Raw genomic sequence first — 12,578 nt, 5'->3', positions numbered from 1 at the left:
CCAGCGATTCGTGAATGATTGCCTTCCAACATACAGCCCTTTCCTCAACCCAATAGAAGAGTGTTTCTCTGTGTGGCGATGGAAGGTCTATGACCGTAACCCATATATAAGGGTAAATCTTTTACAGGCAATGGAATTGGCCTGTGATGACATAGATCTGGAGTGTTGTCCAGGCTGGATCCGGCACACGAGAGGAAGGGACAACATTGCATGTGATGTGGATGAAGTCCTCTGGCCGGACCCAGCATGAAGACGGGATGCTGAGGCAGAATGAGTCTCTGACTGACTTTGATTTTGCAATTGCACTATATTTTGTGTAATACGCTTTGCATTTAGAGTTGTCTTTGTTCTTTGGGCTTACTTTTTATTTTTACGCTGAAAATTTGTTGTGATTATTTACTTTTATTTATGGCAAAATTATTTTCTATATGCAATTTAAAAAAAATAACAATTATCTGTAACTTATTTTTCAAGTTTTGAGAAAATGTGTGAAGGTTTCAAGAAATGTGTTTTAGCAGTTGTGAAATACTGTAAACAACTCCACAAACAGCATTACCAGCTTCACTTACAGTATTACTAACCATTCTGACTTTATTTCTGTCACACGGCTACAGAAGCTTGGAAAGTTCTTTTCATACTGTGTAGTAATCTGTATGTTGATGTTCCATTCTAAGGGCCATAGTGTGTTTTTGTGTGTGTGTGTGTGTGTGTGTGTTTGAGAGAGAGAGAGAGAGAGAGAGAGAATGTGTGTGTGTGTGTGAGAGAGAGAAAGAGAGAGAGAGAGAGAGTGTGCATGTGTGTGTGTGTGTGTGTGAGAGAGAGAGAGAGAGAAAGAGTGTGTGTGTGTGTGTGTGTGTGTGAGAGAGAGAGAGAGAGAGAGAGAGAGAGAGATAAAGAGAGAGTGTGTGTGTGTGTGTGAGAGAGAGAGAGAGAGTGTGTGTGTGTGTGTGTGTCACCGGCTGCTAAACCGGTCTGATCAGTATGATTGTTCAGTCCTGTAAGTGAATACGTTGCAGATCAGACAGACAGGAAAAAGAGCAAAAGAGAATACTGAAAGGGAAAGAGAAATCTACAGCAGCAAAGATAAACAGGGGAGATGAAGATAAAGAGCGGCATAAGGAGAATGGGTAGCAGAGAAGGACAGGGTGAAAGTCTAGAGTTATGACTGAGCTATAAACACAATCACATGTTACTTGCATATAAATATATGGAGGAACCAGTCTAATGAGGCCCGCATGGATTCACTGCTCTCAGAACACACAAATACTCTACCTTATCTTCTGTCTCTGCCATTACAGTAAGTATCTACAGAGGATTAATGTGTGTGTGTGTGTCTGCTTTTATGTGTTTGTTTTGAGTTTTGTTTAATTTTACAAAGATGTGCTTTGGGACAAATGTATACTTGGAGTGGATTTGGGTTTGTAGTTATTATAAATCACTTTATATAGAAACCAAGAGATTATCAAAGTTATGTCTGTCCTCGTTCACACGGTTAGATAAACATTTGTGTAAAGGTGTTATGACTAAAGAAAAAGTAATCACATGAATGCATATTAAGAACAGTAATACTGTGATTGCAGTGCTTTAGTTTGAACTGTTCAGGTATTTGTTTATGCATCCTTTCAAACTAAACTTTCTAAGATTAAACATAATTTCTCTGCAATCGCTATATAAAGGTCATTGTAATTGCAGTTTTTGGCATTGTAATGTACTATCACACCATATAACAGTGGCATAATACTGTTTTAATGCTTTCTCAAGCCCTGAACATACATCACATGATGAACACTGTTAAAACTGCCACGTATGTGACTCACAGCTGAAGAGAGTACTGAAGGATTCTGGTATCGAGACTGAATGCGTCAGGCCAGACAAACCTGTTTCGGCCGCCCTTTTTTTCACTCTCCTGTCACTTGGTATTTGTTTTAAAAACAGTGTTTCAGAGCCAAGCTTTCTTTGGAAAGGAGCAGATTTTTGCAGAGCTAGGATTGGTCAGGTGTTTTAAGGCAGGGCTTAGCTAAGGATCATTTCACCGGTAATAACACAGATTCTTGAGAAGTGGAAAAAAACAAGAGTGCAAAACAGCTCAGACAAATGAGAGTACATTTTTGTATCTTGCATACAGGCTAAACTATGCTATGATGCAACCTCCCAACTTTTCTTTTTTTATCAGAATGTGCTTTTTAACTTGCCATCACGTAATTTGCATTAAAGCAATTTAAGATGTTTTTAAAACACATTCTCATAGCAGACAGATTACATTTTCACATGCCACCAACAATTCCTCAGCAAATATAATATATCATTATGAAATATGATTAAAATATTCATCTGATGGAGATGAAAGAAAGCTGAATTTGAAGTCATTTAGCTATCAGGTACATTGAATCAATCAATTACTGTATTAAAACAAATACAACAAACTGTATGTTATTGTTAATAAAGCTTTTATTCCCGATTCACATTTAAGTATGTTGATACGTCATTGGAACATGAATGATTCTCATCTCAGAACTGTATGTCTGCTGCTATGGTAACAAGGTATCTTTTAAAAACAGTAAAATGAACAAATAAAACAATTGGTTGTTTCTACTTTCTATTTACATTCAACAGGATCTTAATATTCACATTTAAACATCTTAACAAATGATTTAAATATGATCAGAACACACATGGTCAGAATACAAAGGAACAGTATTATGTACAGACATGTTTTATCCAGAGTTATGTGTTCGCTCAACCCCAACTCTACTAGAAGTGATGACCAGCAGTCCACAAAAGAGATAGATTTAATATTTATTCATTATTAGAAAAATCAAACACTCATGTAGTAGTCATTTAGTTTTCCCAGTTGATGCGAGATGCTAATAGAACCTGTTTCAGGAGAATACAATTATCTGAACATTTCAAATCATTTCCTCATAAATCAGAGGATGGTGTTGACATATCATGGTTGTGATGCAGGAAATAAGAACTTTAGGATTTCAAATATTAGTTTATAAAGCCATTAAACTGACCAGAGCCTGTGTGACATTGATGTACTCTGCAGAAGTTAAAGGGATAATTCACCCAAAAATGAAAATTCTGTCATCATTTACTCAGCCTCATGTCATTCCAAACCTGTATGAGTTGCTTTTTAATGTTGAACATCAAAGAAGACATTTTGAAGATTGCTGGTAATCAAACAGTTGGTGGTTGCCAATGACTTCCATAGTATTTCTTTTCTTACTGAAGTCAATGGGAACCGCCAACTGTAAATGATGACAGAATTTAATTTTTTTGAGTAAACTATCCCTTTAATGTGGTCTTAATGTATCCCTTGTTCCTGGTTTAAAGAGGACTAATCATTAACTAAGGTTAGACCAGGGGGGTTTTGTTCCAACCCTGCTTCAACACACATACCATGTAGCGTTCAAATAAGCCTGAAAGAGTTAATTAGTTGGATCAGGTGTGTTTAATTAGGGTTGAATCTAAACTATGCAGTGCTCAGACCCTCCAGGAACTGATTTTGACACGGCTGGGATAGACACTGAGTGGACATCTGCTGGATGTTTCCATTCTTTCGTGTCTTCCCCTAAGGAATCTTATTGAGAGTTCACCCCATCTACGTCCACAGTGTGAGGGACAAATCTCCACACCTTCAACATGTGGGTGAAAATGATGCAGAAGCATGTTTGATGGGAGTTTGTGTAGCTCATTAAAACTGGAGAAATGGAGAAAGATTATTATGTTTCTTGATTGTTGTGATGGAAGTTTTGGGTGGAGGTTGGCAGCTTCGTCCACTGGAGAGGAACAGAGAGAGTGAAGGGTATTTGTGCCTCGTTGTGTAGGATAAAACATGTTGCTTGTTCAGTGACTGTAGCTGGAGGGAGGGAGCATTCAGTTGTAGTCCTGGTTGGTGTTAGTTTTGTAGACACTAGTTGAGTAGTATTTTTGTGGTTAACTATTATGTTTAAGGAGCTCTGTCGTTGCAAGTTCGAGGTGGAACTGATGCTCCTTCGTTCAAGTCGAGACGTCTGAAAGCATGGTAGAGATACGAGCTGAAGGAGTGGGATCATCAGGTTATATGTTTCTTATGCAGAGCAGTGGTAAAAGAAGCAATGTGCTTCTATGATTGTGTCCAGTGAGGGTGTGCAAATGAAGAAAGAAGAAAATAAAAAGGGACCGTAACAGAACCTTGAGGAACACCAGTGATTAGCTGTTGTTACACAGAGACTGCTCCTCTTCATAACGCCTTAAAAAAACCTGCTTATGAGGCAGGACTGAAGCTACAAGAGTATCATAACTATAATGCACAAGTCATAAAGTCAGCATCTTGACAGAAGATGGTGTGAACAGCCTTCCTAACACACTCAGCGTCCGAAAGCACTCGTTTGCTTGCCTGACACTTTGTGATGACGAAATGAAGGAGGTTGTTGATCTGTGTCATGCAACTGAGAGATTAGTTTGTGTCTGCTCTTAGTTTCTGTGACATCATCATACAAACAGAGCAATGTTTTGAAAGCGTTACAGTGTCACAGTGTTGACATCTCCACTTTTCCTAAATTTGTTGGAAGTCAACAAACCAACGATGGTTAAGACTATAGCCCATAAATGCTGCTTTTGCATATAATTAGACGAAGTATGTTAACATCCACTAAATCTCTCTCTGAAGCTCAGGCCATCAGCATCCAGGTGTCGAGGAGCCCCATCACAGCACCGGTTCAGGGAAGTGCTCTTTTCTCTGTGGACATCACATGCACCGGGACTCCAGAAATCAGATGGATGTTCAGTTCTGTGAGCAGACAGCAAAGCATTGCAGCTTGGATGCTCGGTTGCACTGCAAACGTGACGGAAACGTACGAGGGACGAGTGCAGACTCACCCCAACGGCTCTCTAACCATAACAGACCTACGTCTACAAGACTCTGGCTATTACACCATCACTGTGACTGAACCGTCTGGAAGCAGCAAGGACGTGTGTATGGTGTTGACTGTAACTGGTGAGCATGCCGTTTCTGATATATGTACAGACACAAATACCCACAGACGTAATGCTTTCTTCCATCTATCCCGTGTTTGACCTGTATGTTTCAGAGGTGCTGTATGAGGACATCCAGTACTTTATCGTGTTCATCATTGTGTTGGGGACGCTGGCTGCTTTTCTGATGCTGTGCATGTGGCTCTTGAATAAACTACACAACACCATAAAGACCTGCAGACAACAGAGACGCTTGCCAGGTATCAAACTACACTGACTCTCATTTACATTTATTGCAATGCAGACGTTGTCCCACATCTGTGTTATGTGCATGGCAGCTCAGGCCGTTTGATCCATCAGAAAGAGTGTTTGGCAGAACATGACTGTTTAGAGATGTATGAGATAAGGTGTAATCTTACTTTTCATTTGCAACTGAAACTGAACCGTTGTATTTGCCTTCTGCACAGAGCACAGTGAGACTGAACTACAGCCACTGGGACAGAGACGAACAGATCCTAGATGAGTGATGACCTTCACATCTGCCACAAGCGTTCATTTCCCTTCACAGTCTCAGACGAGTGTAGATCAACATGTTCAATCACACAGACATCAACACTGAACTCTGAACATCGCTGCAGACCGCAGCAGGACAATCACATACTTGTTCATGTGTTATTATAGGCTACATAGAAATGGTCATAGGACGTCCTCCAGATGGTGGGACATTATGAATGTTCTTTGTGTGTTCATTTTAATGGATGAATGTTTTTAAAAATCATTGGATATTGCGGGGGAAAGTTTCCATATGTGGTTCAGGTAACAATTCCTGTTTAGTTTACAAATGTCTCTTATGAAACAAAAGGATTTAAATATGGCTCAGTGTCATGATTGCTAAATGGGTAACATCTAACAATTATTTAGATAAAAATGCATATTTAATAAATGCTTTTCCCCCCAGATTATTTTTGGAAAAGACATGTGTGATCTTTTTTGGTTGTAAAGGTTCAAAATAAATATATTTGCATAATGATGATTACCTGCACTGGCTGTTCTCCTTTAACCAGTTTCCCTTTTATTTTCAGTGTACAGAAGGATTGCTTTTTTCTGTTTGTACAAACGTGACCCTGCAGCACAGAAGCAGTCTGGAGTCTCTGGGGTATATTTGTAGAAATAGACAACAATACATTGTATGGGTCACAATTATACATAAGAAATCATTAGGATATTAAGATCATGTTCAATGAAGATATTTATTACATTTCCAACTACTGTAAATATTTCAAAACTTAATGTTTGATCAGTAATATGCATCGCTAAGAACTTCATCTGAACAACTTTAAAGATGATTTTCTCAATATTTAGATTTTTTTGCTCCCTCAGATTCCAGATTTTCAGATAGTTGTATCTCAGACAAATATTGTCCTCCGAACAAACCACACATCAATGGAGAGATCATTAATCAGCTTCAGATGATGCAGAAATCTCAAATTCCAAAAATATACACTTCAGACTGGTTTTGTGCTCCGAGGTCACACACGTGCTCTCACAACAAAGGAAGAATGCAGAGCTGGTGGTACAAATGTTTTATTTCCAACAAGTGTTTTGGCCATCACTAGCCTTTTAGAAAAATGGCAGAGTGTTATCAAGCGCTGCAGAGATGCATCAGATCAAGGGGAGACCCCAGTGGGCTCTAGGGACAGGGGGTCAGGGCCGCCATCAGCAGCTCCATCTTGTACACAAAGTTCCTTCCCTCCATGCGGCTCCAGTGCACCTCCTTGTAAGGCCCCCTGAGGTGCGTCCATCTGGCGTCCTGCAGCACATCACTCTTGGGCAGCTCTTTGGCTTGACTGCGCGGGAACTGAACCAGCACCTTACAGCCGCTCTCTGGACCGTTGCGCACTGCAGACAGACAGACAGCAGCTCATCATGCATTACTGTTCACAGACCTCCATGCTCAGACCAGCGCTGGCTCAGACTCACCTGAGATGGTGTACTCTCCGCTGGGAGACGTGACTGTGATGGCAGAGGCGTTCCCGATGCTCTCGATGGGGCCGAGGCCCACGTGATTACTGAAACTCAACACGTGCCAGCCCATGACTTTAGCCAGCTGCTGCACAGCGTGTACCTGATGCTGGGACATCTGCGCACACACACACACACACACACACACACAACCCCCATCATGACATTATTACACCCAGAGTTTAGAACAATTCAAGATTTGTTTGAAACATGCTCCCAGTGTTCATCCCAGATCAGGATGAGTTTGTTTCTTCATCAGGTTTGTAGAAATGTAGCTCTGCATCAGTGTCTCATCAATGGATGCTCTGCAGTCAATGAGAGTCCAAACTAGGGGTGGATCGAGATTTGTTTCAAGGCCGATGCCGATTATTACAGATCAAGTAGACCGATAACCGATACTTTGAACCGATATATATGTCTGGTGTATGATGACAGTAAGTGTCTTCCCTGGAGTTGGTTGAGTGTAGTACTCCACACTGCACTTCTTGCAATAAGGGTAATATAAAGAGAGAGGTAAAAGCAGGGCCACTGTACGCTTCATGGTTAAACCTATGAAGTATGAATACTGTACTGCTCATAACTCCACATTAATGATTTTCTGATGACTAAATCATAACCTACAAGATGGGACTATTCCATTTGATCATCTAATTTTAAAAAAATGTATATAGTAAGTGTAAATAATTTAATTGTCTTCATAGCTATATTGTAGTAGTTGTTAAGACTGCAAAAATTTGTCATCCTAATCTTGGCTTATGTGAGTTAGTTTTAATTTACAGTACAGTGCTTCATTATTTTGGCAAATAAAGGGTCTACCATTAACATTAAAATGGAAGAAATAGCATATTGTGTGATTATTCTTTTAAACTAAATCTGTAATAATTATTGTAGTAGTCAGAGGAGTAAGTAAAAACTAAATACAGATCTTTTAACTGAAAATGTTTCCTCGGCCAAAGCCCATTCCACAGCTTTACCCATCACACACACACACACACAGTTTAAGAGCAGTGTTTGTCTTCCTGTAATTAGAAGCACTTGTCCTAATAATTACAACTATTTAGGAGCACCTTCTGATCAAAAATCAAAAATCCTGATCAAAAAAGTACCTTTCTAATACAAGGTGAAATGTGAATATTTTCGTTTTACCTTTGCAAAGACATCATTTTAATCTTTCAAATTAAAAAAAATTATGTTTATAAGCTTCTTAAAATTTATATTTAAAACAATCTAATATGAAGTAGAATTAGACATAAGTTATCAACCGTATAAAATTAGTATTAACGTATTTTTCGGACTATAAGTCGCACCTGAGTATAAGTCGCATCAGTCCAAAAATACGTCATGATGAGGAAAAAAACATATATAAGTCGCATTTATTTAGACCCAAGCACCAAGAGAAAACATTACTGTCTCCAGCCATGACAGGGCGCTCTATGTTTTCAGGTGTAGACTACAGGAGATCTGAGCAGCATACAGCGCTCTCTGGCGGCTGGAGACGGTAATGTTTTCTCTCGGTTCATGTCAAATTAATTTTGATAAATAAGTCGCACCTGACTATAAGTCGCAGGACCAGCCAATCTATGAAAAAAGTGTGACTTATAGTCCGGAAAATACGGTAATAAAAAAATGTAATCCATCAAGATGATTTTAACTCAAACACATAGAGTCTATAATCCATAATAACACTTCCTCCAGTGAAAAGTGCATCTGCTGTTGTCTCTCACAGATTAGTTTAGATCTGTTTAATCGCTGCTTGATCTGTGCAGATTTCTCTCCTGATTCAGACCAGAACACTTCTTCACTGGAGGAAGTGTTATTCTGGATTATAGACTCTATGTGTTTGAGTTAAAATCATCTTAATGCTGGATGTGTTTCAGGTTTTGTCTTCTCCAGATGTTCACTGATGGACTGGAGTGCTGTGGATTATTGGGATGTTTTTATCAGACTCTCATTCTGACGGCACCCATTCACTGCAGAGCATCCACTGATGAGACACTGATGCAGTGCTACATTTCTCCAGACGTGATGGAGACACACACTGGTCCTGGTGTCAGATGAGCGGCGGAGCACACTTCTGTGTCTGTGCACCTGTGACAGCAGGAAGTCCTGCAGCTCCTGCTCCTGGTGTGAGAGCGTGATGACCCGGCCGTCTCGATGCACCACCCTGATCTGCTCCACACCGATGTTCAGCTGCAGCTGGATCGACCTGAGCAGATCAGACACGCAGGGTTCGTTCAGGGGTCATTCACTGCGCTTTTTCCCTCATCACACCTGCGTTTCTATTTTCAGATGTGAGCATTATGGATCGTTCGTGTTTCTGGTGTCTGTTATCAGGTCATACTTGCAGATCTGCTCGTATCCCTGCGAGGTGATGAGCACTTTGACGCTGGACTCGTACACATCGTTGATGTTTGACCAGTGCGCCTGGATCTGAGGGTCCTCTATACGACTGGCCAGAGTGTCGATGGTCCGCGCCGTCCTGAAACAAACACACTTCACTGAGCTCTGGCCAATACACACACACCTGATTAGAGTCTGTGGTACACCGTCTTCACTGGTCACCTTCCAGAACTACACTGTATTCCTACATTACTAGATGATCTTAATGAACACAGGTGCTCACCTGCTCCTCAGGAAGATGTGTTTGGCCTGTTTGATGATCTTCTCCAGGAGTCCCTCGCTCTGCTGCAGCGAGCTGATCTCTGCTTTGTCGTAGGCCATGGGTCCGGCCAGACGCAAGCGCTTGTGACCGAACGGAGCGCTGGCAGGATGAGGCATCACCACCGAGCTCAGCGTCTGCTTGTGGAACTGCACACACACACACACACACACACACTCAGGTGAGCAGCTCTGGACCCCTGCGTCTGCTGTGACGGGGCTGTACCTCTCGGATCAGCTGGTGCAGGTTGTGCTCTAACACATACAGATGATCGTCTGGTTTACTCTTCTCCGGCGAGGCTCTCTGGCTTCTCTTCTCTCCAGTGGAGTGACAGAGAGAGATGGAGAGCTGCAGACCTGAACACACACACACACACACACACACACACACACACACCAGGCTCTCTGATCACTCTAAGACTTTCACTGTCCCTCATCACTCAGATTAAGTGTAGAAAAATGTTATTTTAAAGCACAGACTCCACAAAGTTAGACTTTAGCAGCTCTTTATACTTCGAGATAGTTCTGAGGTTAAATACAGATTTAAAATCATAAGATCCAGTAGTTTAACAGCTATGATCTTTGCAGTGTTGATCAGACGAGTGTGTGCGCTGCTCTGTGTGACAGCGTCTGCTGAATGTAATGTGTGTAAATACCAGGAAAGGGCTGAGAGATGATCTGGTTCTTGACCACGATGTGAGGGATCTGTGATTTGATCTGAACAGCTTCACGTGAGAGCTGAGCAAAGATCTCCTTACACAGCAGCACATTCTGAGCCGCCTCCAGCTTGACATGCCACATCTGAGAAGCTGAGAGAACACACACATTCAGGAGAACACCGGCCTTTAGGGAAGCTTCTCTTCACCATCTCTCTTTTATGCCAAAAATCATTGATTATGTTCCATGAAGATATTTAGTAAATCTCCTAATGTAAATAAATCAAAACTTAATGTTTGATCAGTAATATTCATTGCTAAGAACTTCATCTGAACAACTTTAAAGATGATTTTCTCAATATTTAGATTTTTTTGCTCCCTCAGATTCCAGATTTTCAAATAGTTGTATCTCAGACAGATATTGTCCTCCGAACAAACCAGACATCACTGGAGACTGAACCGGACTCATATGAGGTTTGGTCTTGTGCTCCAGGCTCACATCTACAGAGGTAAGTAGTGTCTGAAGCAGTGTTTGTCATCGGTCGCTCTAGCGGTCTTTACCAGGTTTGGCTTTGGGCTGTCTTCTGAAGAGACTGACTGTGCCGAGGTCTCCGATATCAGGAGACTGCTTCTGGATGGACACCTGGAGAAGCACACACACACACACACACACACACACACGGTCATCAGGTGAAACAGCATGTGATGCCAGCTCATCTAGAACCTGTGTCACCTTAATATACGCCGACCCCTCCAGGTCACTGGGGATCTGCACGCTGAGCGGACAGTAATCCTCGGGGATTTTCTTATCCAGGTCGATGTCGGTGTTCTTGATGACCTCAAACGTGCCGTGATGAGGGAACAGAGACCCTGCAGACCAACACTCATGTTAGACAGCTCATCGATGCACCTTACATTTGTCCTTTCTCTCTGGAGTGTTACGAGCTCTTGGTGCAGGAAGAAGATCTGTAAAGTTACAAACACTGAAGTCTCAATCCAAAGAGATATTCTTTATCAAGTTAAGACTCATCCATGCCCCCTGAAACACCTCGTTTAGACACGCCCCCAACATCTCTACATCACTGTGTGGGAAGATTTGTGTAATGCTGCCCAAATGTTCACGCACGACTGTTTCATGAACCTCAGAGAGGAGGTCATTCTGACTTTACTACGACAATCTGCTGCTTCTGAATCAGATACTGGAAGTGTGCTTTAAGTATTTGCTATTGAATGTTAAAATGGAGAGTTTTGCGCGTTGCATATGTGTGTGTGTGTGTGAGAGAGAGAGAGCGCCACTTTCAGCTTGAACTGATGGTAAAACTAAGCAAATTAATAACTGTCTTTACATTTATATTAGCTTGTGATTATGGAAAGGGGCGTTAGATTTCCGACGAGTGCTTGTGGTGTTCGGCCAATCACAATGCACTGAGTCAGTTGGCCAATCAGAGCAGACTGTGCTTGTCAGAAGGAGGGACTTTGTAGAAATCTGTGTGTTTGAGAGAGACGGGGCATAGAGGATCTACAGTAGTGTACAGTGTTTGAAAAATAATGTGTTTTTGAACATTAAAACATGGCAACATAACCTGTTACACCAAATAAAAATCTTTGAAAAGCATCCTATGACCCTTTCACACAGATCTCCACAGACATCAGAGAGGTCAGCGCACTGATGTATTACCGGCGCTGCGGTAGCTCAGGTCTCCCAGGATCTTGTCTCCGACCTTGCGCAGCTTCCACTGAGAGCGCAGACGCAGCAGCTCCGAGTTGAAGTCCCTCTGTCTGCGCTGCTCCTGGTTCTCCGCCAGAGACTTGTTCAGCTTCTCGGCTCCTTTCAGCAGCAGCTGGGCCGCCGTGGCCAGAGACTTCTTCTTACTGATCAGCTGGAACACCTGCGGGGTCTGAACACTCGCTCGCTCAAAACCACTTACACATGATCAGACTTCGTAAAGGTAAAACTTTAGGAAAGGATTTAAACTTCATTTCTATCAGTGATGTGAACACAGAATATGAAGAATAATCAAAACGGTCATCCGACGGTAATTTGTGTCACTCTATCCCAGCCCTAGTCCTGAGGAGACGTACCTTGTTGGCGCTGGGGTCCTGGGACACGGGGTCGAGGGCCATGTACTTCTTCTCCTTGAGCACACTGAGCACGTCGTGCAGCACACACATCTCTGTGAGAGCGCCGCGCAGGTTATTCCTCACCGAGTCCCACGGCCACAGCGAGGGCTGGAACTTAACCGCACCTGTCAGCAGAGAGCAGCGCTTGAGTCACGAGCAGAC

At 42.0% G+C, this 12,578-nt stretch overlaps 2 protein-coding genes across 2 annotated transcripts in view; one reads left to right on the top strand and one right to left on the bottom strand.

The window, feature by feature from the left end:
* Positions 1 to 966: 966 nt before the first annotated feature.
* On the top strand, positions 967 to 5,992 carry LOC127972345 (V-set and transmembrane domain-containing protein 5). The gene is made up of 4 exons (XM_052575785.1): positions 967 to 1,297; positions 4,655 to 4,981; positions 5,076 to 5,219; positions 5,427 to 5,992. The coding sequence occupies exons 1-4, from the start codon at positions 1,225 to 1,227 to the stop codon at positions 5,480 to 5,482; spliced, it is 600 nt and encodes a 199-aa protein (XP_052431745.1). The 5' UTR covers positions 967 to 1,224; the 3' UTR covers positions 5,483 to 5,992.
* Positions 5,993 to 6,527: 535 nt separating this feature from the next.
* med17 (mediator complex subunit 17) overlaps positions 6,528 to 12,578 on the bottom strand; it is a 7,169-nt gene continuing 1,118 nt past the window's right edge. The window contains exons 3-13 of the mRNA XM_052575754.1: positions 12,378 to 12,541; positions 11,974 to 12,193; positions 11,029 to 11,165; positions 10,857 to 10,938; positions 10,296 to 10,448; positions 9,866 to 9,996; positions 9,605 to 9,789; positions 9,323 to 9,460; positions 9,070 to 9,187; positions 6,940 to 7,099; positions 6,528 to 6,858 (exon numbers count right to left, since the gene is read on the bottom strand). Coding sequence (XP_052431714.1) covers positions 6,650 to 6,858; positions 6,940 to 7,099; positions 9,070 to 9,187; positions 9,323 to 9,460; positions 9,605 to 9,789; positions 9,866 to 9,996; positions 10,296 to 10,448; positions 10,857 to 10,938; positions 11,029 to 11,165; positions 11,974 to 12,193; positions 12,378 to 12,541 — 1,697 coding nt within the window. The 3' untranslated portion in view covers positions 6,528 to 6,649. The remainder of the gene's footprint in view (positions 6,859 to 6,939; positions 7,100 to 9,069; positions 9,188 to 9,322; positions 9,461 to 9,604; positions 9,790 to 9,865; positions 9,997 to 10,295; positions 10,449 to 10,856; positions 10,939 to 11,028; positions 11,166 to 11,973; positions 12,194 to 12,377; positions 12,542 to 12,578) is intronic.

Source organism: Carassius gibelio, chromosome B15 (genome assembly GCF_023724105.1).
Source record: "Carassius gibelio isolate Cgi1373 ecotype wild population from Czech Republic chromosome B15, carGib1.2-hapl.c, whole genome shotgun sequence".
Lineage (NCBI taxonomy): Eukaryota > Metazoa > Chordata > Actinopteri > Cypriniformes > Cyprinidae > Carassius > Carassius gibelio.
The sequence above is the reverse complement of the archived record's forward strand: the minus strand, read 5'-3'. Positions and strand labels throughout refer to the sequence as shown.

What these genes read in the sequence shown, in the direction of transcription:
- LOC127972345 (XM_052575785.1), top strand. Translation starts at nt 1,225, where the DNA reads ATGAGGCCCGCATGGATTCACTGCTCTCAGAACACACAAATACTCTAC. An exon ending in CTTCTGTCTCTGCCATTACA is followed by an intron (nt 1,298 to 4,654) that starts GTAAGTATCTAC and finishes CTCTCTCTGAAG; the next exon opens with CTCAGGCCATCAGCATCCAG. An exon ending in ACAACAGAGACGCTTGCCAG is followed by an intron (nt 5,220 to 5,426) that starts GTATCAAACTAC and finishes CCTTCTGCACAG; the next exon opens with AGCACAGTGAGACTGAACTA.